This window comes from Lagenorhynchus albirostris, chromosome 9, assembly GCF_949774975.1.
Source record: "Lagenorhynchus albirostris chromosome 9, mLagAlb1.1, whole genome shotgun sequence".
In the NCBI taxonomy this organism is placed as follows: domain Eukaryota; kingdom Metazoa; phylum Chordata; class Mammalia; order Artiodactyla; family Delphinidae; genus Lagenorhynchus; species Lagenorhynchus albirostris.
The window spans coordinates 98751739-98775437 of record NC_083103.1 but is presented as its reverse complement, the minus strand read 5'-3'; the positions used below and the strand labels follow the sequence as shown (position 1 = coordinate 98775437).

Sequence of the window (23699 nt, the reverse complement as noted above, 5' to 3'; positions counted from 1 at the left end):
CCGAGCGCTGGGAGGGAGGGAGCAGCGAGCGAGCGAGCGAGCAAGGGAGGGAGGGAGGGGCTGCCGGTGGGAGGCAACCATGTGGTTCCAGCTCACTCTATTTTTCCCCCCCTCTCTTTCTTCACTCCTTTTTCTTTCCAAACAGGGAAAAGTGTTCCACGAAGCGGTAGGGTCTTTCTGCCTCGCCTTTTCCTCGCTGACCCGGGTCCCCGCTCCCGTCCGAGTGCCAGCTGGCAGGGCGAGCGCTGGAAGCCCTTCTGCGCCCGTTGCGGGGATCCCGGAGAGGGGCGCGAGGCGTGGGGCCGCTCCCGCGCCGGCACATGGCTGCAGCCGCCCCGCGCGCACCCCGAGGCGCCGCGCCCAGCTCGCCCGAGGTCCGTCGGCTGAGCCCGCCCGCCCCGGAGCCAAGCAGCGACTGAGCGGGGAGGAGCCCGCGCCCGGGCATCGGGATGATCCTCCTCGTCCTGCTCGGGCTAGGTGAGTGCCTGGGGAGGGCGGGTGGCCCCGGGCACACACTGTCCCGCACCCGGGCCGCGATACGGGCTCCGAACGGTTGTCCCCGCGGCCCCCGGAGTGAGCCGGACGCCAGTGTCCCTGCCTCCCGGCCAGGGAGGAACACATCTGGCAGCGGAGGGCCGCCCAGTCGGCCATCGAAAACGTCTCGCACATCTGGGCCCTGGAGCAGCCTTGGGCGTTGGGGTGTTTCCTGGTTAAGTTTGGCCGAGAACCGCATGGTGTGGCGGGTGCTTTTGGGGGTGGTGTTTAGTTTCAGGGGTATCTGGGGAAACTGGAGAATTGGGAGAGGGAAGGTATTATTCAGGAATTTTTGTGCCAGGTTCCTGAGGGTGGGGGGAGCTTTTTCGTTTCAAACAGGCGCCTGGAGGGCGCAGATTAGAAACAGATGTGTTGGAGGGTAAGCGAAAGGGAGTGGGAGAAGAGAGGGGGAGAGGAAAGCAGGAGAGGGGAAAGGGCAGAGCCCCAGGAGGACCAGGAAGGTGCGGACAGACTGGGAGGGAGGAAGAGGGGAAGGGAAAGGGCTGGGAGGGAGAGAGGAAAGAGGAGGAGGGATGTGAGGCAGAACAGCAAGCCTGAGAGAGACTGATCAAGACAGAGAAAAATGGAGCGGAGGAGAGAATAGAGGGAAACAGGCTCTGGGGCCAAGAGAAGTGCTGCCCCGCGTGTCCCTTCTGGGGACTTCTGAGGCCTCAGAGGCCCTAAGGCATAGACTCACCCGGGCTGGAAGCAGGCAAGTTTACAGGACAGGGCAGGACAGTGCCCATCAAGGATGTGTGGGCAAGAGCTGACAGGAGGGAGATGCACCAGGTCAGGGAAGGCTGACTGGGGAGCTGAAGGAAAGTCATGATAGGAACCAGGGAAACGAGGGCTACACCTAGAGCCAGGACCAAATGTGAGCCTGAGTTCAGAAAACCAAAGAGCCAGCAGGCGTGGTAAAGTGAGCGCTGCCCTGGAGACCAGGCCAGGTGAGAACTGGTCCCAGTTTCGAACTGACTCGCTGGGTGACCTTGGACCACCTACCCACTACCAGGCCTTCAGCTCCCTTCGCTCCCAAACAAGCAAAGGAGATGGTTCCTAAGTCCCTTCTGGCTCTGACAGCCTTAAACACCAGGAGTTTGTCAGGGACCTAATGGATGGAAAAGTCCCCAAACAAAAGTGAAGAGGCACTAAAAACTCCCTCTGAATTAGATGTCTAGAGCTCTCTGTCTCTCTTTTTGAAACCTTACAAACCAACTAGGCCGTATGCATGCCTGCCTAGGCCAGCCTCAGGCCAACAATAACTCTTCACCCAGGTTAGAGGAATAAAAGAGGTGGATTAACCTAAACTATTGCTCAGGTAGGGCAGGTGAGGAGCCACGATTTTCTAGGCTCTTGTAAATACCAGCCAAGTATGGCAGCGCCGCTCCTGAGCACATGGCGTATCTGGATGGTACTTCTGCTGGCCTTACCCCTAAGCCACCAACCACCCGATGTCAGTAGGCTCGAACGGCAGAGCAGCCTTATTAAAAGCAGCTGGAACTCACTGAGTACTTACTATGCTGAGCATGTTATGTGGGTTATCTTGTTGACTCATTTATTCTTCACGCCAACCCTATTGGCCACCCGCTATTATTACCCCGATTTTACAGGTGAAGAAAACAAGATGTAAAGAGGTCAGGTAACTCGCTCAAAGCCGTAGGCTCCTCGTTGGCAGAGATAGGATTTGAATGCACGTTGTTTGCTTGCTAAACCGCCATGTTATAGGCTTCCGGCACCACAGAAGGACTCTTAAAGATGTTCTCTGCATTGAGATCCAGTTCAGTCCTATTCATGGAGCAGGAGACATCAGCGAGATCCTGCCCCATGGGAGGAGCCTGGGAAAGGGAAAAAAGCTAAGAGTGTTTGAGCACCTGCTCTACACCAGCCCCATTTGGGCACAGTTTCTGGTGGAAAGTGACTTTGGCCCGCATGGTCAGTTGAAATCAGCTGGCTTTGATGATGGTCAACGTCTTAGTTCATGAGAAAGAGGAACAGACCAAGGCATGGATCAAAAGATGTCATTGGTTCCTTAGCCATTTTTTATTGAGTGCCTACTATGTGTATCATTCCTCTGGTGAGAATATCATCTGTTGGGTTGATGTCTTTCTCATAGAAGTTGTCTCTCATGATATCTTTTTTGGGAGGGTTCTGTCTTTATAAAATTGTTACAAACCAAATGCCATGTAGAAGAGAAAAAGTGGACCACTGACTTAGAAATTCTTCATAACTGGATGTTCATCTACTATTCACCTAATAATAGGATGTTCACCTACCATTAAGCTTTTGCCGCATCAGTGCCCTTGTCATGACATTTGACATCCCAGCTCTGAATTGAATAAACTGTTCAAGTAAGAAGTCACAGAGGAGATGAGTTGAAGGGTCAGGACAAGGGACAGGGCAGAAAACCTGAGATGAGGTTGGAGAGCCAGAGACCAGCATTTGAGGGGAGCAACACTGAAGGAACTGAAATCCCTGCATGGGTCAGCAGCCCCTGGGGAACCACTCCTGTGGGCTGGATTAGCCTTATTTGCAAAGTGGTTTTGAGCCCTGGGATGCCTGGACGGGCACTCTTTAGGAAAGCCAGAAAGAAAGCCCTCAGTGTTGCCTGAATCCTAAAATCATCTCCTGCTCCCTGAAAGGAACAGATCCCGCGTGGCTTCTGGCCACTGCTAGCGTGATTTCTGGCCTGTTTTTTCTAGAGAAAGCACAGTATTGAAGGGGAATCAGGAGGGCTAAGAGTTCATAGTCTGAACAAGGATGGGCCAGTTGACTCCTTGCTTTCTGGACCCGCCAGTGAGTGAAATCAAATGTCCTGCCTTTCTGATGTGAATGAAAAGGAATGCTCTGAGCCCCACGGAGGAGAAACAAGGGGGACTTCATGGGTTCCCCCAGCACCTCCTCTGACCACCACCTCTCCCCTTCCCCTGTTACTCAGGTCTCATTATCCTACCTGAACTTCTTCCTGGACTTCTGTAATAGCTGCCACGTGGTCTCCTGCCCAAGCTCTCTCTTCCCTTCCTACATACTGCTACCCGAGTAACCTCGCGAAACAGCTGGTATAAGGCAAAGAATTTGGATTAGGAATCTGGCAAGCTCTCTGGGTTCCTTGACTGCAGAATGGGGGTGGAGGGATTTTGAATTCGCATTCTGTCTGATTCCATGATCTTACTCTGCTCTTCCATAAACTTTTAGTAGTCTCCATTGCCTATAATGTCAAGTATATACACTTCATTCTCATATTAAGGATTTTACACAATATCATTCACAACTCACCGCCCAACAACTCTCCAAGAAACCTGGATTACTTGCTGTACTCAAACCATGCCCCATGCTTCTTTCTGGCTCTATGCTTTTGTTTATGATAATCCCTCCACCAAAAATGCCCTCTTACTCTCCACGCTTACAGATCGTTGGCCCTCCAGATCAAAATCATGTTCACTCTCCAAGTCTCACCTCAAATACCACTTCCTCCATACACCTGTCCATGATCTCACCAGCAGAATATACTCTTTTCCTTCCTTTGAATCCCAGTAGCCGTTCTATTATGCTACTTTGTATTACAGCGATCTGAATACTTACCTAACACTCCAGTTAGAGTGTAAGGTCCATGCCTCATTCATCGGGGTACCACTTTTAGTACCTAGCAGAAACTAAAAGCTTGCGAAGTATCTGTTAAAATAATTGGATATTTGAAACATTTGGAACATTTAAGGTCAAGAGAGGTGAAAGATCTGGAGTATTATTACTCTTTGACTGTGGAACAACGCAATTGTGAGGAGCCCAGTTTTAACTGTTTGCTTTTGTGCTGCCTTGTCCATTAATGCAAACACAATGAGTACTGTTTTCAAAATAATTATACATAAAACATTACATGGACAAGGACCAAATAATACATTTGTTATACAAACTTAATATATCAAGTACATTAGTACCAGACATTAACAATAGAATTCATGGAAACTTTTGCCAGGATGGGGAAGGAGCTTTGTTTCCAAAAAAATGAGTTTGAGGAGTGCTTGAATGCTTGGTCCACTGGCCTGTGGTTTAATGACGGGTCTCAGCAGGATTCCATGTCCTTCCCTCGTCTTCCCACATTAACGGTGATGGTTATAATATAGATACATTCCCGGTAGGCTCATATCTTGTCTCATTCAATTTTTATCTTTTGCTCAGCTGGGCAAAGTACACATGAGTCTATTTCATAAATGTACCTAATGATGATGAACTAGACACACATTTTTAAAAGGTCGAATCAAAGATTAGCAGACATGGGGAAAAGCTAAGACACTATCTAAATCAGTGGTTCTTAAAATTTTGAATCCCAGACCCCTCTGAGAATCCAGTGAAAACCCTGAATCCACTTCTTAGAAAAAGACACATATACATCAGATTTTCCTATAACTTCTAGGGGTTCATTGACCTCCTGATACCGTTCCTTGGAACCCAAGTAAATCCTTGATCTAAACCTACCCCTTCTTTTATGATGAAGAAAGAACCAAAGTTCAGAGAGATTTGGCTAAAGTTAAACAGGTAGCTTAGTAGAAGGGCCAAGACAAGACCCCCTAACTCCATAGTCTGTCCTGTCACACCTCGAAGTGGAAAATCTCTCTCCCTCCTTTTCAGCTCATGTAGTTAAGCTCTTCAGATGCTTCAGTTAAATGTAGTCAGTGCTGAATAATTGCCATTGGTTTTATGTTGAGAAATTGTCTGAAAAATAGGGCCGATGTCATAACATTTCAGTTTAGCCATCATAACTAGAAATCCTGGAAACTTCTGCATTGCCTTGTATAATATCTGGTATATTCAGGAAAAAGGGATTATACCCAAAGTCCTAAAGATGCAGGTGTGCCTACAAGGAATGGAAAGGGAAATCAACAGCTCTAGCTTCTTCATCATTTTGCTGGGTTATTCTTGGCAAGTCATTACTATTCTGAGCCTCAGTTTCTTTCTCTGTGAAACGAGATTGCTAGACTCAGGTGATCTCTATGTTTCCTTATACCATTAACATTCTCTGTTTTTTTTATAATTTTGAGAATTTTCCGGCTGGTCCTGATGTGGCTGTGATCAGAACGCATGGGTGTTACCATGCTTATCTGATTTTTTTCAGGCACGGAGCCCTCATGGCAATAGGTAGCATATGATTATGAATCCAGAACGGCTGGCTGCCTAATGTGAAGAGAGCAGTAGTGACTCCATCCTGGGTCTGCACTGGGGCACTGTTAGCCAGGCAGCATCATTCAAGGTCAGGGTAGATGGCCAGAGACCTCTGCCCTAGAAGTTTAGTACCTGAAATACTCACCAAAAGGACCTCATCCTGAGCAGAGTTACCTACAGAACAACCCCAAGCATGGGCACCCAGGGTAGACTTCTGAGTAGAGGGTCTGTTGCATGAAACTGTTTGCAGGCATTAGCATTTCCTTCAGTTTTTAAAAGTAAGGCATAATTTACATACAATAAAGTGCACCCACTAAGTATGTAGCTTAATGATTTCCCTGCATGGATTTGCACTTGTGGTTGGGTTTTGAAATATGAATTGTATATTATTAGCTCACTCGTAGTACCTGAGAGAGAACTATGTGGGTAGGATTATGACGGCAGTAGAATTTATTGCTAACGTTTGTGCAAAGTTTCACAGTTTACAAAATATATTAACATACCTTATCTCATTCTCAAATCACTCTTTGAGAGTAAATGTCATTATTATGCCACTTTACAGGTAAATAAACTGAGGCCTAGAGAAATAAAGTGAGTTTCTCAAGATGACCCTCTCAAGTAAATAGCTGAGCCAGGACACCGACCCAACATTTTGGGTTCCAAAAACTATTTGCTTTCCAATTATCAGGAGGCACGTAGTTATTCTGAAATCAAGGCTTCTGTGTTACCAAGAAGAGAGGATCAGGCTGAAGCAAGGCTTCATTTACGGGATTCCAAACGATAAATCCCACAGTGGAAAGTTCGGTTAGAACATTTATCCCCCCCCACCCCCCCCACTCTATTCAAATTGTTAAGAAATGTCTATTGTTTATAACCCAGAATTACTATGTATGTCGTACATGGGTTACTAGTTCCTTCTAACGAATCGGAAGACTCTTGTAGTTGTGGAGACCTCGCCTTGCTTTGGGGTTGGTTGCGTGAACTCCTTATTAGTCCTGGGGCTATGGGTGGCGAGTGTATTGGCTACAACTCACCCTATATGTTGCCTTTTGTAGTTAAATTCCTCTTTTCAGCAGTTTTGACTTCTTCCCAAAGAAGAATGCATTCGGTACCAAAAAAAAAAAAAATCTGGTTATCTGAGCTTCCTAACTGTCTAGAGTCTGGGAAAATAAGTTTATTTCCTTTGGCAACACATAGACCAGAATGGGGAAGAATGCTGAAGTCCGACAACCTTTATTTTGTTAGTGACAGTGGTTGGATCACTGTGTGGAGCCTCGGCCAGAGTCTGCTGGTGATAAGACTGAAGGCTACTTTGTTTCCACGGGACACAGGGGAGAAAGGCGCTGCCTTTGTGCCCGCACTGAGAAGGGAACATGGGCAGCTGTCTTCCGAGGTCGGTGTGGAATATGGGAGGTTTTTCTGAAGCGAGGCAGCAAGGGGATCTGGAGAGTTGAGGTCACGAAAGGCGACGGGGGAGAAGAAAGAGGAGCGGGAGGAAGAGAGGAAGACACAGAAACAGAGAGCGAGGACGCAAAAGCTAAAAGCTCGGCCCTGCTGGCATTTACAGAGCAGCTTCTCTGAGCTCTTTCTGTTTCACGGAGAGTGGCAGCAGCTTTCAGGAGCTTCCAGGGACTCTCATGTGTGTCCCATAACATTTTCGACATCATTCATGCACCCTCACTCACAAAACAACTAGAGGAGGGGGGCTCCTTCTGTAGTTCAGGCCCTGTGCTAGGCTCTCAGGTGCCACTGATATGGAACACGGTTTCCACCGTCTAAGAACTCAGCCCAGTGGGGCGACATAGTCATAAACAGGGAATTGCAGATACATGAGAGCGCTGTCATCAAGGCAAGTACCAGGGCTTTTAGGAGTCCTGGGGGGGGTAGCAACTCAATTCTGTGCCGTCTTACCGAGATGCGCTGTGTCTTCCCACGTGCGTCTTCAGGACGGTGGCTGATGTTCCCCTGTCATCCACAGCACTTGCACATTAGTGGGGCCGGTGCTAAATAAACAGCTGGTGGCTTGATGGATCCCCCCGTCATCATCAGAAGGGACGGATGCAGTGCTGTGTGTCCTGGCATTCAGCCAGGTGCTTTCTGGAAGGGTCGGACCTCCCGACATCCTTGCCTGTTGAAAGTTATGGTTCGTTCTCCCTCACAACCTGCCAGTTACATAGCTGCCTCTGGTTCCTCGTCCCTCATGGGATGTTTAAAAAAAGAAAAGAAAAGAAAAAGAGGAAGAAATACATCAGTGAATTTGGATCTCTTAATTAAGAACGGTGGTCTGGTCACCTGAGGTTTTCGTAATATTTGTCCATGTGGAAAGTGAATAGGATCAAGCCGAAAGGAATGTTTTGCTCCAGAAGAAATCTGGTGTATTGAACAGACTCAGCCCCTGACATAACCTTACTTCTCTTCTTGTTGGGAGGGTTGGGGGTGAGGGGGTGTCAAGTCCTGGAGAGGGAAAGTGCTTTGCGACTTCACTGTTTAAATTTAGGCTTGGGTTTGTGGAGATCATTTTGACTTGGAGCAATGAGCCTTCCAACCCAGCCTCTGTCACTTCTCATTACTTCCAGTGACAGTTCCACTTATTTCCAATCACTCTTCAAGGGAAGAGTGGGGGAAGGCACATAGGCGGCCATGTGGATGTGCCGCGTAGCCACTTCTGTAAGAGCTCTGCCCCGGGCTCCTGGCTAGGCCACTTTATAACCGTGTGACCTTGGGCACTTCACCTTCCTGACCTTAGTTTTCTCACCAGTTCTCACATCTATTAACAATTCATAGGTTTGTTGTGAGAATTAAATGAGGCAATGCATACAAAGAATTTTAGCATCCTGCTTGGTACATAATAAGCTAATAAATGGCTGTCCTGATTCCCATGACTGTCCTTGCTGGGAGAGGCTCAGCCCAGAGGTATTTGGAGGGTCTGCTTGAAGCCAGCAGATACCAGGCCAGCAGGGCCAGCCTTCAGGGCTCCGGTCACCACTGCCCCTCCATCCTGCAGATGAGTTCCCAGATGTCCTTCGGGGAATGTCACCCTGCTCCAGGATCCCAAGAGGTGCATAAACCCTGTCTGTGCCCCAGTTGTCTGTAACTGCTCTAGGAGAGTAACTTTTTGTGTTATTCAGCTCCAGGCGAGAGGCGCCCTTCCTTCTGCTGCCCTGCATACTGTCTGCAGGTTGCTGAAGCTGAATCACAGGGGGCCAGACTTATGTTCCCCACTCTGCCCTCTCCATCACACGCTCCCCAAGGCCTGTGCCCGCTTGGGCTGTCCAGCCTTGGCAAACACAGGCTGGTTAATTTCTGCCTTCGCTGTCAGGTAGTGTTTTATTGAGCACCTATTATGTAGCAGGCATCATGCTAGGGACTTTCATACCAGAAATTTCTGGTATCCTCACAACAATCTGTGAGGCCGGTATTATTTTTTTTTAATTTTAATTTAATTTAATTTAATTTTATTTATTTGGTTGCACTGGTCTTAGTTGCGGCTCTTTAGTTGTGGCTCGCCGGCTCCCCAGTTGTGGCATGCATATGGGATCTAGTTACCTGACCAGGGATCGAACCCGGGCCCCCTGCATTGGGAACGTGGAGTCTTAACCACTGCGCCACCAGGGAAGTCCACTTCAAGGCCAGTATTATTGTCATCCCTATTTTGGGTCAGAAAAGTTAGACTGAAGAGGTCAGGTGTTCTGTCGTAGGCTGTACAGCTGTACAGACTGGAGCTGAGCTTGCTTTCTGCTTCAGTAATGATCTGGGGAAGACAGGAGTGGAGAGACAGATGGATGACATACCTATGGGGACACATGGATGGGAGGCCACCATGTGGTCTTTGAGGATTTGGCCCAAGATGGAGCTGCAAGGCTCTGCATCCTCTACTTTTGTCCTGACCAAAATTAGATCCAGTGAGCCCAATACCCACATTCGAGACATGTTGAATTGTATTTCCTGTTTCAATTTGGGAGGAAAGGCAAAGCTCAAGGTGGGAAGAAAAATGTCTGATTTTTTCCACTGACCTGAACAACAAAGAGTGTGGGCTAAACTGGGTGTCCCAGATTTCCGCAGACCTAGAATTCCCACTTAGAATGGATTCCTGGCCCAGGCGGGTAGAGTCTGGGTTTCTAGCCGAGGCCTGGTCTCCATCTGGTTTCCTTGGCTGGAGGTCCATCCCCCATCCCTCCAGCCAATAGCAGAGTTCAGGCTCCCGCCTTGCGGCCTCTCCATCCTCAAAGGAGGAGAGCCGGAAATGGGGCCACCTCTCCGTAGCCACCGTCTCTGCTCCACTGCCTCTCCCTCCCTGTTCCCGGAGTCCTGTAGCTTCCCAAGCCCTGAGGAATCCAGGTGACCGTCCTCACATGCCTGGCACCTGAGCCTGACCTTCCCCTTGCTCTTCCCCTCTCTCTCTCTGGACCCAGTGTGGCTGCTCTCGGATCTGGTACTTAATGAGAGAGAGACAGAGAAGCAGAGAGAGAGAGAGAGAGATAAGAGAGCAAGACAGAGAGACACAGAAAAAACAGAGAAAGAGACAGAAAGAGATAAAGAAAGACAGAGAAACAGACATGCACACACAGAGACAAAGACACACAAAGAGATAGAGACAGAGAGAGAGAGAAACAGAGAGAGAGGGACAGAGTGAGACACAGACACACACACACACATACATGCAGCACAGGCAAGTGTGAACTCTGTACATCTCGTCTTTCCTGTGTTGCCCGGCACGTGGAGTCAAAGGTCCTCTTCCTCCCTCTTTCTCCTTTGTCTTGGTGGATTCACCCTGCACATCACTAACTCCACTAGGGTATCCGAGGTAGGGCAAACAGAGGAAACACAAGTCAATGATTACAGAAAGTGTTGGTGGGATTCAAAAAATATTATTTCCCAGCTCAGTGCTTATGTGTATGTTAGCGCATTTAATCTTCACGACAGCTTTGTGAGACAGGTATTGTCAGCCTCCATTTTATCGAAAAGGATCAGAGAGGTTAAGACATTTTCCTGGTGTTATACAGCGAATTAGTAGCAGAATCAAAAGGAGAAGTCAGGTCTTCTGGCTCCCAAACCATTGCTCATCCCCTTCCTCCACTGGACCATGAGCCTCCCTATGCATGGCAGCAACACCCCACAGCAGGACGCCTCACTGGCTCTCATCCTCCAGTGTCTCATTACCAGCTCATGGAGGGGGCAATGCATAAGCTTTGTCACCAGATATGGCTGCCTTCAACTCTGGGAAGGCTTGAGATTTGTGTCTAGTGATGAACCGTTCTGATCTGCCCAAGACTGGGAGGTTTCTCAGGATGTGGAACACAGGACTTTCAATGATAAAACAAGGACAGTCCTGAGAAAACCATCTGGTTGGTCGCCCAAGCAGTAGACCACTCAAAGTGTGATCCTCAGATGAGTGGCAGGGGTAGCACAGGGAGCTTGCTAGAAATGTAGCATCTCAGGTCCCACCCAGACCCACCGAACCAGGCTCTGCAAGCTCCCTGCAGAACATAAGAAGCATCTGAGAAGCTCCAGAGCAGGACCTCGGGCACCTTTGGCAGGAGTTGGGGAAATGGAGGATGTGCACCTGAGTTCCCTGACCTGGGACCATCACCTGCTGTAACCTCAGGTGATGTCCATTGACACTCAAGACTTAGGCTTATAGGCTGAGAGGAAAAGAGTTAAAGGTCCCAGAGTTGAGCACATGGGGGTGAGAAGGCTGGAGGGTGTCTTGGTGCTGTGTGGGCATGAGTGATGCATGGTTAAGCTTTTCTGTCTGTCCTTGGAATGATGACGTTATAAAGGTTCTGAAGTTTCCTGGATTCTCCTTTCCTTTTACTGGGGCGAGGCTGGAGCGGGCAGTGGCCGACAGCAAATTACCCAGGGTCTGCCTGGGGCCAGCAGCGGCCTATGCCCCTGGGGCCTGGAGACACGGGAAATGAGAGCACAGAGGGCAAAGCACCTAATTGAGCCGTGCTCGCCGAAGAGCAGACTCTCCAAGCTAGTTATGGAAGGAATAGTAGGCTATTCAAGCAGCGCTCCACACCTACAGGATTTCCTGTGCGACGCCTGGCTCCTCGTCACAGGATCCTAACCTAGCTTTGCAAGCAAGCCGGCAGCGGCTACCTGGCCCTTCCTTCCCCACGGCGAGCACTTCACTGGGACGTAAATAGAAGTTATCACTGAACCTGTGCTCCAGCGAGGAGGTGGTTGGCCAGCTCCTCACACGCTTCACAGGCTCCTCCAGGCCTTGGCTCATCTTAGAGTAAACCTGGGTCAAAGCAGGTGTTCCGTCCTTCGAGTGATGGTGGTGGTGTGTCATCTTCTGTTAGTTTCTTTGCTCTCAAACCTGACTGTCACATGTGAAAACCACAGGTACCAGGCAAGGTAGGAAAAGGCATTTGTAAGGCTGGGGTGGCGGAGCAGCCTCATACTAAATGAAGCATAACCCACATTGGTCCACTTTCTCTCTGTTCCAAGTCACATGCTCAGTAGGGACTCTGAAAGAAGGGCAGCTCAAGGGAGGGGATGACAGGCAGGCCTGGAGATGGATGTGTTCATCTGCTCAGTTAGAGCCGTTTCAGACAAAGCCGATTTCTGCTGTGATTTTTTTTTTTTTTTTGCGGTACACGGGCCTCTCACTGTTGTGGCCTCTCCCGTTGCGGAGCACAGACTCCGGACGCGCAGGCTCAGCGGCCATGGCTCACGGGACCAGCCGCTCCGCGGCATGTGGGATCTTCCCGGACCGGGGCACGAACCCACGTCCCCTGCATCGGCAGGCGGACTCTCAACCACTGCGTCACCAGCGAAGCCCTCTGCTGTGATTTTAATCCCACCCTGACACCGAGAAATCAAACCATCGCTTTTCTTATAATAGGGAGAGATGCCTCTGACCTAGGTTGGTTTTGTTAACAGTTTCGTCTGTGCATGTTGTTTTCCCTGGGAGCTCCAAGGGCTTGGCTGTGGGTGGATTTTATCAGGAGATACAGATTTCCATTGTGAAGCAACTCCTGTGTGGTGTGCTGGATACTTGCTCATCCAAGTCCTATCAGGGGACCAGACTGACAGAGGAAAAAGGAAATGGTGAACGATGTCAGACGGAATGTAGTTAAAGGCCAGAATGTTTGGTACAGACAGGAAGTGAAATGTGGGATTTGGAAAAGGAGAGTCATTAAGGTGTAAGATCTTCAGCAAACAGTGGAGCAAGAGTACGTGTCACGTGAGATGAAGATATTGCGTCAGGGGGTGGGTGAGGGGTCAGGAGCCTGGAGACGCGCAGCTGGGGGCATAGAGGGGGCAGGGAGGACACGGCGGGGGGTGGGGAGTAGTTGTGAAACAGTTATTCAGCCTCACTCTGGAAATAACACGCAGTCATAGTTTACAGGCCAGTTTGGGGACCTACCTCAGGCAGTGTGGAGAAGGACCTTGGGCAACTCCCTCTCTGGGTCTCAGTTGTCACCGTGCACCAGGAGAGATCGGAGGGGAGAATTTCTAGGTCCTTCCCACTCTGCAGCAGGAGGACTCAGCTGTACTCCTTAGCGGGAGGCTTCAGACCCCAGCGATCCCTCGCCATCCTCCCCGTGCAGGCATTGTGAGCTGATGCTTCACCTGTGCCCCCACCAGTTCTCCCTGCTCCCCCAGCTCCCTGGCTCTGCCCCCAGTGCTTTCCCTGGCACTAGAATAGACCCACATACAGTCTGACCTGCCCAGGCCTCTGCCTCTGAAAATGCTCGCATCCCAGGGCTTCTGCACATCTGTCCCTCGCCTGGAGCGCTCTCTTCCTGGTCTTTGCAAGGCTGGCTCTTACCTTACAGGTTTCAGTGCAAATATTTCCTCCGTGAGACCCTCCCTGAGCTCCACTCAGCCTCCCCTCTAACCAGAGCCTTGGCCTGATCACCTCACATTACCCTGCTCTATTTTCCCCCTAACATTTATCACAGTCTGAAGTCTTCTTTTTACCTCTGCTCATGCACTTGTCTCTTGTCTCTTTCTACAAGAGTCTGGACTTTGTATCACTGACTTCTGTATCCCCACAGTGCTTGACACAGAGATAAGTAGTCAGTAAAGAGACGACAAATAAACATCTGCTTTTTTTCTCTATGGTGTGCCTAGCAACCGAGACATTTTATAAATGAAGAAAGTTATTTAATGAGGCCTTCCTTGTGCAGAGCTCTTTGTATATGTTATCTCATTTAATCCTCATAACAACTCTACCATGTAGGTACTATTAGGATCCCCTTTTACAGAGGAGGTGAAGTCCTTGCCAGAGTTACACAGCTAGTGAGCTGTGAAGTCTGGGTTTGAACCCAGGCAGTCTGACTGCAGAGCTGGTGCCGTAAGTTCACGTGCTATTCAGGTCACCTAAGCCAGCGCTTTTCAGACTTTAAGGTGCTTATGAATCAGCTGGGGACCTTCTTAAAATGCGAGATCTGATTTAGGAGGTCTGGGGTGGAGCCTGAGATTCCATGTTTCCAACAAGTTTCCAGCTATGGCTGCTGGTCCATGGAAAATACCTCTCAGGAGGGAAGGGAGAGACGGAGGGAGAGAAACTGGCCTCAGACAGGCCAGGTGGCTTTCCTTAGATCATGTAGCTAGTTCATGGCCAGCCTGGTGTCCTGGCTCCTAGCCTAAAGCTCTTTCAATGGCTCAGCAGCCCCAAGGATTTTAAAGCATGTACACATCTTCAGAGACCGTTTGCAGGAATACAGCCACCTGAATTGGAGATTGCAAAGGGGCCCAAGATGCTGGCCCGTGCCCCCTGCTCATCATGACCAGGATACCTGGTTGCTGCTGGGCCTCTTTCCGTCCCCGAGGCAGAGGGCATGGGAGGGGGTACGCGGAGATCACACACGTTGGCGGCTGAGTGTGTGTGCTTGGAGGAGGTCTGGAAATTCTGGGGAACCATTCATGTCTCTCAAAACAAAAGCTGTCACGCCCAGGACAGAACGTGCCATTATCTCCAGTTTACCGAGCTCCCACTGGCTGCTCTAAGGTTTGCGCATATGTCAATAGTATTTATTACAGGGAGCATCAGCTCATTTGAGCCGCCTCCACCCTTCCCCAGCCGTCCCAGTTCCTGCCTTCCTGACACAGAAGATTCAATTTCTGAACACTTTTACACATCGGTCTGTTCCCCCTCCCACCCAGCAGAAGTCCCCCTGGAAGATGACCATCCATCCTCCAGTGGAACACACTGCAGGGTACTCAGAAACTGCAGAACCCCATCCGCTCCAGGACAGCTCTTAACCCTGGGAGGGAGGGACTTTCCGCTCTCAGTTGGAGATGCTTGAAACTGCCACCTCCCAAGGCTACAAAGATTAGGACTGCCATAATCTTACAAGTAAAGGGCCCTCCAATTTGTAAAGTGATGTTTTAAGAGCATTTATCTGTGATGGGTACTGTGCTAGACATTTTCATATACACGTCACCTTATGTAATACTACAAGCACACCCTGAAGTATGTAGTGATCAATCCGCCTTTGACATATGGACACTGAGGGAGGGATTCAGTGACTCGTCTCAAGACAGACGGCCGATGTCATTTCTACTGCATCATAGCTGCCCATCCTCCTTATAAATAGTTGAAGAACGTTCTTTCATGTTTGTCTCCTATCCTGCTCTCTCCTTTTACAAACTAAACCCTCCTATTTCCTTTAACCTTTCTCCCCAGTTATTACAACCATCATTAACTGAAGCCATGCTATGAGCCAGGGACCCAGTATGTAGACTGAATCTATCTCCACGAGAACCTTAAGACATCTCCATTTTGTAGATGAGCAAAGTGCTGAAACTCAGAAAAGTAATTTGTCCAATGTCACTTAATTAATAAGTGACAGAAAGCGAGGATTTGAGCCTGGGCCTCGTAAGCTGTGAAAATGAGAAGAATGCTGGGTGAAGGGATGGAATGAGGACAGTGGGATTCGGGTGAGGAATGATGCAAGCTTGGACATTCTCCCATCATAACTATCTTTATTGTGTTGGCAGGCATGGCCTCCCTTACACAACAACCACGTACTAAATTGGGCCTTCAGGGGAGCCGCATCTGTGCAGGTTTAGAGTTATTGAGGGCTTTGTTATTGAGAAGGTTACTTCACACCAATTCTAAGTACTTCAAAAAAAACCCAACGGCTTTACTGAGATGTACAATAAACTGCATATATTTAAGGTATATAATTTGTTAAGTTTTGGCATATATATATATATACACCCATGAAGCCATCACCACCATCAAGATATTTTAAATATATGTCATAAATCCAGAAGGATGACATGCCTACTTATGAATTTGGGGGGTTCTGATCTTCATGGAGGGTCTAGTATAAGGACCCAGGAAGGACGCAAACCATCTCCAATCCCTGGAAAGCCTTGTGGAAGGTTTAGACCTGAGGTCAGCGGTAGTCCAGATCTGCAGGAGCCTCCAGCTCCCTTTGCTTCTAGATGTTCATACTACTTTGCAGTCTTCCAACTTATTTTGACCTTGAGGCCAGAGCCCACATCTCCAGCCCTGTTTGGCTTCTCTGGATTCCCGTGAACCTTTCAGGAATAAGTTAACTATCAAGTTCTTGGGGTTGAAAAATTGAGTAAAATGGAACCCAATGGGGCTGGTCCTCCAGTTCAGGGGCCCGTCTTTTCAGGGTTCTGGATTCAGTAATGATGAGATGGCCCATCCGAGTCTCCAGGAGATAGGAGGCACCGGGTCAATGTCCAATTCCTATCTCCCTGCTGCCCCTCTTACCTCACCCTTGCCTCCTGAAACCCCGTCCCCAAATACACACTGCATTAAAGGGAGCAAAGACACCATAAGTCCTTCCAGGGAAGGACTCTGAATGCAAAGACAGAGGCTTACTCTGGGATGGCTCAATGGCCTAAATACCCTCTTCACTCTAAGGCCGTCCTCATTTCCCTCAGTTGAAGTAATCTTTGTCTGCTCTAAACTCCCAAAACTATCATTGTGTCACCAATCACCTTCTACCCTTAGAATATAATTATTCACTTTCTGGACTGTACACTTTCTCAGGCATGATCCTGGTTTGATCCGTCTTTGCATCCCCTGCAGTGTCTAACACATAGTACACATGCTACTCGTTGAACAAAGGAATGAATGACCCACCTTGTCCTAAACCTCAGGGAAGAGCCGTGTCGCTTTGCTTAGGCAGGACTCAGAGCTGAGCCTAGCATTATCCCAGTGTCTCGCACATCAGATGTCACACATGGAATAGGGGTATATTACACCCAAAATGTGATTCTCACTCGGGTGACATAAACAGAGCCAGAAAGATGCACACACCTTTGCACACAAAATGTGATTCTCACTCGGGTGACATAAACAGAGCCAGAAAGATGCATCCACCATCTTCGCACACACTGTTAATTCTCAGCAAAGGTGAGGCTTAGCTTGCTAGGCTTTGCTCACGGAAGGAAATGGGCTGCTGATAACCGGTCAGCCTGCCGTTGCTGGTGAGGCTGTCTCCGAGGGAGACGTGGCTCCCGCCTCCAGTGCTTCCAGCTGGTACTGATGAGCCAGGGGAAGGCAGGTGGTTGAAGCGGGAGAGAGTAGTTCTGAGCAAGGTGGGGTGGGGGGCTCAGCAATTAGGGTCCCATTTGGAAAGAAGTCTACAGCTTCCTGGTACCTGTGGGCTGCCAGTCCAATTCCCCGTCCAGAGACAGCCATTCCTTGTGGACAGACGGGCCAAGGCCCAAGTGATTAGATGCCTTAGGTCGCTGGGAAAGGAATCCATTCGTGTTTTAGACAAAATTTGATTCGAAGTATAGGTGCGCCTAGATTACCGTTTCTCAGACTTTTAGATTTCAGAGACCAGTGAAAGTTCAAAAATAAATTTGGATACGAAATCAGGTGCCCACTTTTTAAATATTGCTGACTATTGACGTTAGACAAAAATGTAAACTACCATCCTGTTACAATTATTCCTAAAAAGAAATGGCATTTCAACAACAAAAACAATAATAGAAACAAAAAGGCAGTTGACAGCCGTACACAGACAGCTGTCTCCGCTAACATTTACTGAGTGCTAACAGCATGCGAGGCGCCGTTCTAAATATTTTACTTTTATCATCTTACTCCATACATATTATATCATCTACATTTTTCCTTCCCTGTGAAACCATGAAAATTTCATCATGGACCAATGGTACCAGTTTATACCCGAGAGTTAGGGAATCACTAGCTGAGAGAATTTTTAGAGGTAACTCACAGCCCTAGGAATCAAACTCCCATGAACCTTAAAGTTTCCGCCTGATGCAGAGGCCAGGACATGACCCTTCAGGGCGAGCGCTTGATGCGGGATCCAGATGACAAAGATCTTCCTCTGAAGTTTTCTTTGAGATGTGGGACCAGCGAGTTCCGTTCCCAGTTGCAACGGAGACTCTCAAGCTTGCAGCTTTTATCTACAAATGCAATGACCCAAGTAAATCACAATCCAGCCAAAGATAAAATGCTTCCAACTACATTTTTGGGTCATGAGAGATGGAGGAAAAGCTACCACTTTTGCAAGACAGAGCCTTTTTCCCCTTTCCTTGCCTGTACTTTGAAAAACTTAATATCCCGCTATCATGTTTCACAGTGAATACAAACCAGATGGCTAAAGCCAAGGGAAAAAAGGCTAGGTTGAGTAACAGGGTATGAGTTAAATAACCCTTAAACAACCATGTAAAAAAAATTCCGAAGTGTTTCCTAATTTCTGGACTAAGGAAATTCATGGAGGCCTGAAATAGAAAGAGAATACAAAGGCCCTTAAGGTGCTGCCTCTAGACTTAAGGGCCTTCTTCAGAAGATGGGCAGGCCAGCAAGGTCATCCATTGCTAAGTCTCCCCGGAGACCAGACACACCTTCAAAAGGAGGAAGCAGGTGGGAGGCACTGTTATTTATTTTTCCAGTGCTTCACAAATCAGCTCAAGGAGACCTAGTGTCAGACCTAGATGTGAAATATTACATTTCCGGAGACAGTGCTTTAATATCCAGATGGAAAGGGAGCCAGGTTCAGGATAGAAAGTGGTTTAAGTCCAGATGATCTTTGCGTGTTTCATCCCTTCCCCTTAACCATCTTGCTTCCCAATAAGAAAGAAAGACACAGTTGGAACTTCCTATTATAGATAGAACGCAACAAAAAATTTTCAAACTACTTCTTATTCCCGAAGAACTAGATTTGGAGGGAAACATGAGGAAGCATAATGTAGTAGAAAGGACATTTAAGTAAGTGTAAGAAGAACTTAATCTGAAGGGCGAGTCCTAGCCTCCATGTCACGGAAGTTTAGACTCATAGGGCTGGAATTTTTAAAATCTGGTGGGAGTTGGGGATAGCCCTGGATAGTGATAGCTCCATTTTCTGTCAGCTCTGTGACCTTAGGTAAGTCACTTACCCCTGAGCCTCAGTTTCCTTATCTGCAGAATGAGGATACGCATTCCCATCTCACAAAGGAGGAAGGTAAGGACCTTAGAGATTCATAAACTTGGCCAAAGTCACAGCCCAGTAGGTATCTTATTGCGAAACCTGTGCTCTTTTCCCTAACCACACCAAGATGAGATCATAGGCACTGAAATGTTTGCAATGAGCCAGATACTGTGCAATCATCCCTGGTGGCTATTAGGCACAAACTTCCACCTGGCATGTGCAAACAGACATGTCAGCCCACTTCTACATGTGTCCACGAAGACATTCATGTCAGACTGTGCTTTACAAACAGAAGCAATTTTGTGCTCTGACCAGCATGAGTATACTTTAAGAATAAATGGACAAACCCAGGGACTGTCCCAGAAATCCAGGCTTGGCAGTGGCTCCAGCCACAGGAAAAGCAATCCTGGGTCACAGACGATTGCTCGCGCTCTAACGCCAGTTCTGATCTTCCCAGCATGAGTGACACTCCCTTTGTCTGGGATGAGCCTCGTCCCACCTCAGAAATGAGCTCTTTCTAAGAGGTTAAAGCAAACACCGTATCTGCTCTGACTGATCACTCTTCTGGGGAAGTCTGGGAAAAAGAGTGTGGACTTTGAGGAAATGATAAAGAGGGAGTGAACTCCTGGTCTGCACCCAAGGGTGCAGTGCTCATGCATAATTAGTGGGGTGCTAATAACACAAACCATTTTAAAGAGCAGTTTAAAAGTCTGCTTCAGGAATTTTAAAGCCATTCATAGCCTTGGACCAATACTTCCCTTGTTGGGAACCTATGCTAAAGAGATAATTGAATAGAATGTGCACCGCAGTAAACACTGGCAGGAACTAAGTGTCCCAGAATAGGAAAGTGACTAAGTAAATTACAAGTCGTGAATCCATACAATTGAATATGATGCTGTTAGTGAAACAGGTAACAAAGAACTTTCATGACTTGTATAAATGTTCATGATATAAAAAGCAATAAAAAGACGTCAGAACTATGTATATAGTAAAATCTGTAGTGTGTGTGTGTGTGTGTGTGTGTGTGTGTGTGTGTGTGTGTGTGTATGTATGCATAGAAAAAAGACTGGAAGGAAATTTTATAGGTGTTTGTTATTTTCTGTGTTATTTTTGTCCCTGTTTTCCAGTTTTTGTATAATAAGTACACATAACTTCTGTTTTTTTAAATGTTATTTTTAGAATTGCTGAAATCTCTAAGTGCTGTCCTTAAGTGGCTCTTTTGCTTGAATAAGTACGGCTGCCTCCCAACCACCACCCCTTCCTCCCATCCTACCCGCTTCCCAGCCCAGCCTGTCCTGTCTCCAGGGTCGTCTTCTGTGACTCCAAGCTGATCAGGTTTAATACCGTTGGTCTAATACAGACTCTGACTACCTGTTGCCTTTAGACTAGAAGGTAGGGTTCAAACTCCTTTGTATGATTTGCTGTTCAACCACACAGACCAGACTCTCAGATCTCCTGGCCTCATGCATGGTCTTCCCTCTGCTTAGAACACCCTTTTCCTTCCTTCTCCACCTGGGAAAGCCTTACTTGCCACGAAGGCCAAGCTCAGAGGTGAGCCCCTCTATGAAATCTTACCCGTCAGTCCCAAGCAGAGCTGGTTGCTATTGGCTCTGTCCCCAAAGACTTTACCTATAGCTCTGTGTTAGCAAATATAATTTATCATAGTAAATGTATTTTAATATATTCTGCTCCCCCTCAACTTCCTCCCTATGTAAGACCATATGATTGTGAGGGTCAGTTTTGAGACTCATTCATCTTGGTGTGCCCGGTGACTGGCACAGAGTCCAGGGATGGATAGGTAAGAAAACCGGTGACTGAGCTGGACCAGAGGAGGCAGCAGGGGGTTCTAAAGCCAGGGAGGTCATCTGTGTGATATGGCGGTGAACTGACCTTCATTCCACTGCAGCCAAACAGATTTAAGTTAGCCAAAAAAGTTGCACAGTTTGCCATCACTGGAATAGATGAATGTTTGGGGCAAGGAGATGCCTTCAGAAGAGGGTAGAAACCTCCCTGTGTAAGAGGGGTTGTGATTGCAAGGTGGACAAGGGGACTTCAGCCAGACCCAGGCTTCAGAGAATTGTCCGAAGAAGCTGGGTGGGAGGCTCCCCGCTTCTCCCCAGCCCGCTGTGATTCTGCTCTAAGCCCTGGGCAGGTTTCCATGTCAGCTGTACTTCCAAACCCAGATCTGCAATTTGAACCTAAAGGCCCGCAGACAAAGAAGACTGCTAAGAGTGAAGCCAGTTGCTCACAGAGCCCAGCAGGGCCCTTGGCTCCACACCATTCATTAGCATCTTAAGTTCACATAAATATATATGAGGCCTGTGGATTCACCCAGGAGTCCCAGAGGCCCTCACAGCCAAAGTAACATCTCTCCCCCTCTGCACCTCCTCCTGGGCTTTCTGAGCCCAGCTGCCTCCGGGGAGCCCAGTGTTGTGCGGCTATTCCCTGGCCCAGGGGCCCAACAGCTCATTTTCGGGGTGCAACAATAGACACTTGGCCCTTTGGGAGACCAGCTCTGTTCTGCCCCAGCCCCCTCGTGGTGGTCCAAGGTCTCTGAAGACCAGGGGTTTCCCTGCTGTCCGTCTCACAGCCCGGATCCTGGACACTAGAAGGCGAAGTGAACCCACAGCATGGATGCAGCACAGCCCCGGGCAGAGCCCGGACTGGATGCTGTAAAATGCAGAGCTGAGGGAGTAAGGACACTCTGGGCTTTTTGTGCTTAAACAGCCCCCAGTCTAATGGAATATACAAAACAGAGAAGGAAAACCAAAAAGTGGAAACCTGAGACATAGTACCAGCCGCAGGGAGATGTACATGAGAAGGTAATCAGCAGTGTGTGAAGCCTGTAAATTCCCAGGAGGGGGCAGGGCAGGAAGGAAGTCTGGCTCCATCCAACCTCAGAGCTTCTTGGAGGAGGTGAATTTTGACAGGAAAAGGATGGAGTTGGGAAGGGTACAGACTACTGGGCAGGGACAGCTGATCGGCTGTCCTTCACCCACCCAGGGGTGCGGAAGGGCAATCGGCAGAGAGACAGCAGCTCCGGAGGTTCGCAGACTCCCAAAAACAGCCCCGTCTCATTCCAAAGTAACTAGCCCAACTACCTCAATTGTTTCCAAGTCTGGAAGGAAAGAAGGGCTTGCAGAGAAAAGCCATGAAATGAAGCCAGTGGAATCCCGATATGTATGGGAGAGCCCGGAGTGGGTGCCTCGGTGTTTTCTGGCCCCAGCTGTGGGATGTGGTGTCACAGCTCTGCCCTGGCCAGATACATGACTCTCCCTCTACAGCTTGCTCTGCAAAGAAAACACATGTATCCCTTAGAGGACTAGAAGAGGGCAGTGGATGAAGTGGAAGGAGGAAATTATGGTGGCAGATTTCCAACCTCTGACAGCATTTTTAGCTCAGGTTCTTTGGACAAGGTTTCTCCAGTCCCACTTCCTTTGCTGACCTGGTGTCCCTCAGTGAGGCTAAGAACAAGCATCCTGCTTTCTGAAGCATCCTTCACCCTAGTTTTCTCTCCATCTTTCTTCCTTGGGCCTAAAAGAGCCCAGGCTCTGCATCTGCTTCTCATGGACCGCAGTCACCCTTCCCATCACTGCAGCCTCTCTTGGATGGGGAAGGAGACAGACTTCTCAGCTAGGGAGGAGTTCCCCTGCCTCTGAGATCTTCAACTTGAAGTCACAGCAGGTAACACGGGAAGGATCCTTAGGGGTCATTAATTTCAACTCATACGTCAAGCCCCGAGTGAGGAGGTGACTTCTTCAGAGCTGGAGTATAATACGTGGTCGTCTTGTCCCCACAGTAAGAAGTGACACAGAACAGAGGCTACAGTACCGTGTCTGGCTTTACACCCTGACCTGAATGCGATGGAACCAGGAATAAGTTATTGAACGTCTCTGAGGGTCTGTTTCCTCAGCTGCCAAAAAACAAAAAAAAGAAAAAAGGGTAATAATAACAATACGTCTTCGTAGGATGATCTATAAGATTATTGATTATTGATAGTAAGAGCTCTCACTTACTGACTACTTACTGTATACCATATGTGCCGTGCTGAGCACTGGACAGGCATCACCACAGCCTCGCCCCACCCCGCCCTGAGCCCTGCGCCGTAATTGTTACCACACGCAGACCCCAGCCATCGGCACTGGTCACGGACATGCCTCACCTTTGATTCTGAGATGATGGAGTTCCTATGGTCTCCAGTTTATACGAGTCAGAGGACCTAAAGGCAGGAGAGCAGTTCGCCTTAAAGTCTGAGCCCTGACTCGCTGACCTGCCCTCTGGTGCTGGGGGAAGATCTCTGGTCTTCTGGTCCAGACACAGGCTGCTCTCATCTTGTTTAAATAAAGCCAGGGAGGCAGGCAGGAGGCCTGTGGCTGGGGAGGAAGAAACAAGGGCTGTTTGGGATTCCATGTAGACTCTGGGCTATTGAAGCTGTCAGGCTGATACACAAGTTCTGTCAGGCTTGTAGCTCTTGGCATACTGGCCGCTTCCCCCTGATGACCATTTATAGTCAATCCCTCTGAAGCGAATGTAGCCCTGGGCTTGGGCGAAAATGATGAAGCTGGAGGAGAGGCACCTGGCCGTGGGGAGGCTGGGGGTCACTACAAACACCTCCCTACCTCCACA

The 23699-nt window shown here is 48.6% G+C and overlaps 1 protein-coding gene across 1 annotated transcript in view; it reads left to right on the top strand.

Annotated features, from left to right (window-relative positions):
- The first annotated feature begins 373 nt into the window (after positions 1 to 373).
- CLMP (CXADR like membrane protein) overlaps positions 374 to 23699 on the top strand; it is a 90706-nt gene continuing 67380 nt past the window's right edge. The window contains exon 1 of the mRNA XM_060160637.1: positions 374 to 477. Coding sequence (XP_060016620.1) covers positions 450 to 477 — 28 coding nt within the window. The 5' untranslated portion in view covers positions 374 to 449. The remainder of the gene's footprint in view (positions 478 to 23699) is intronic.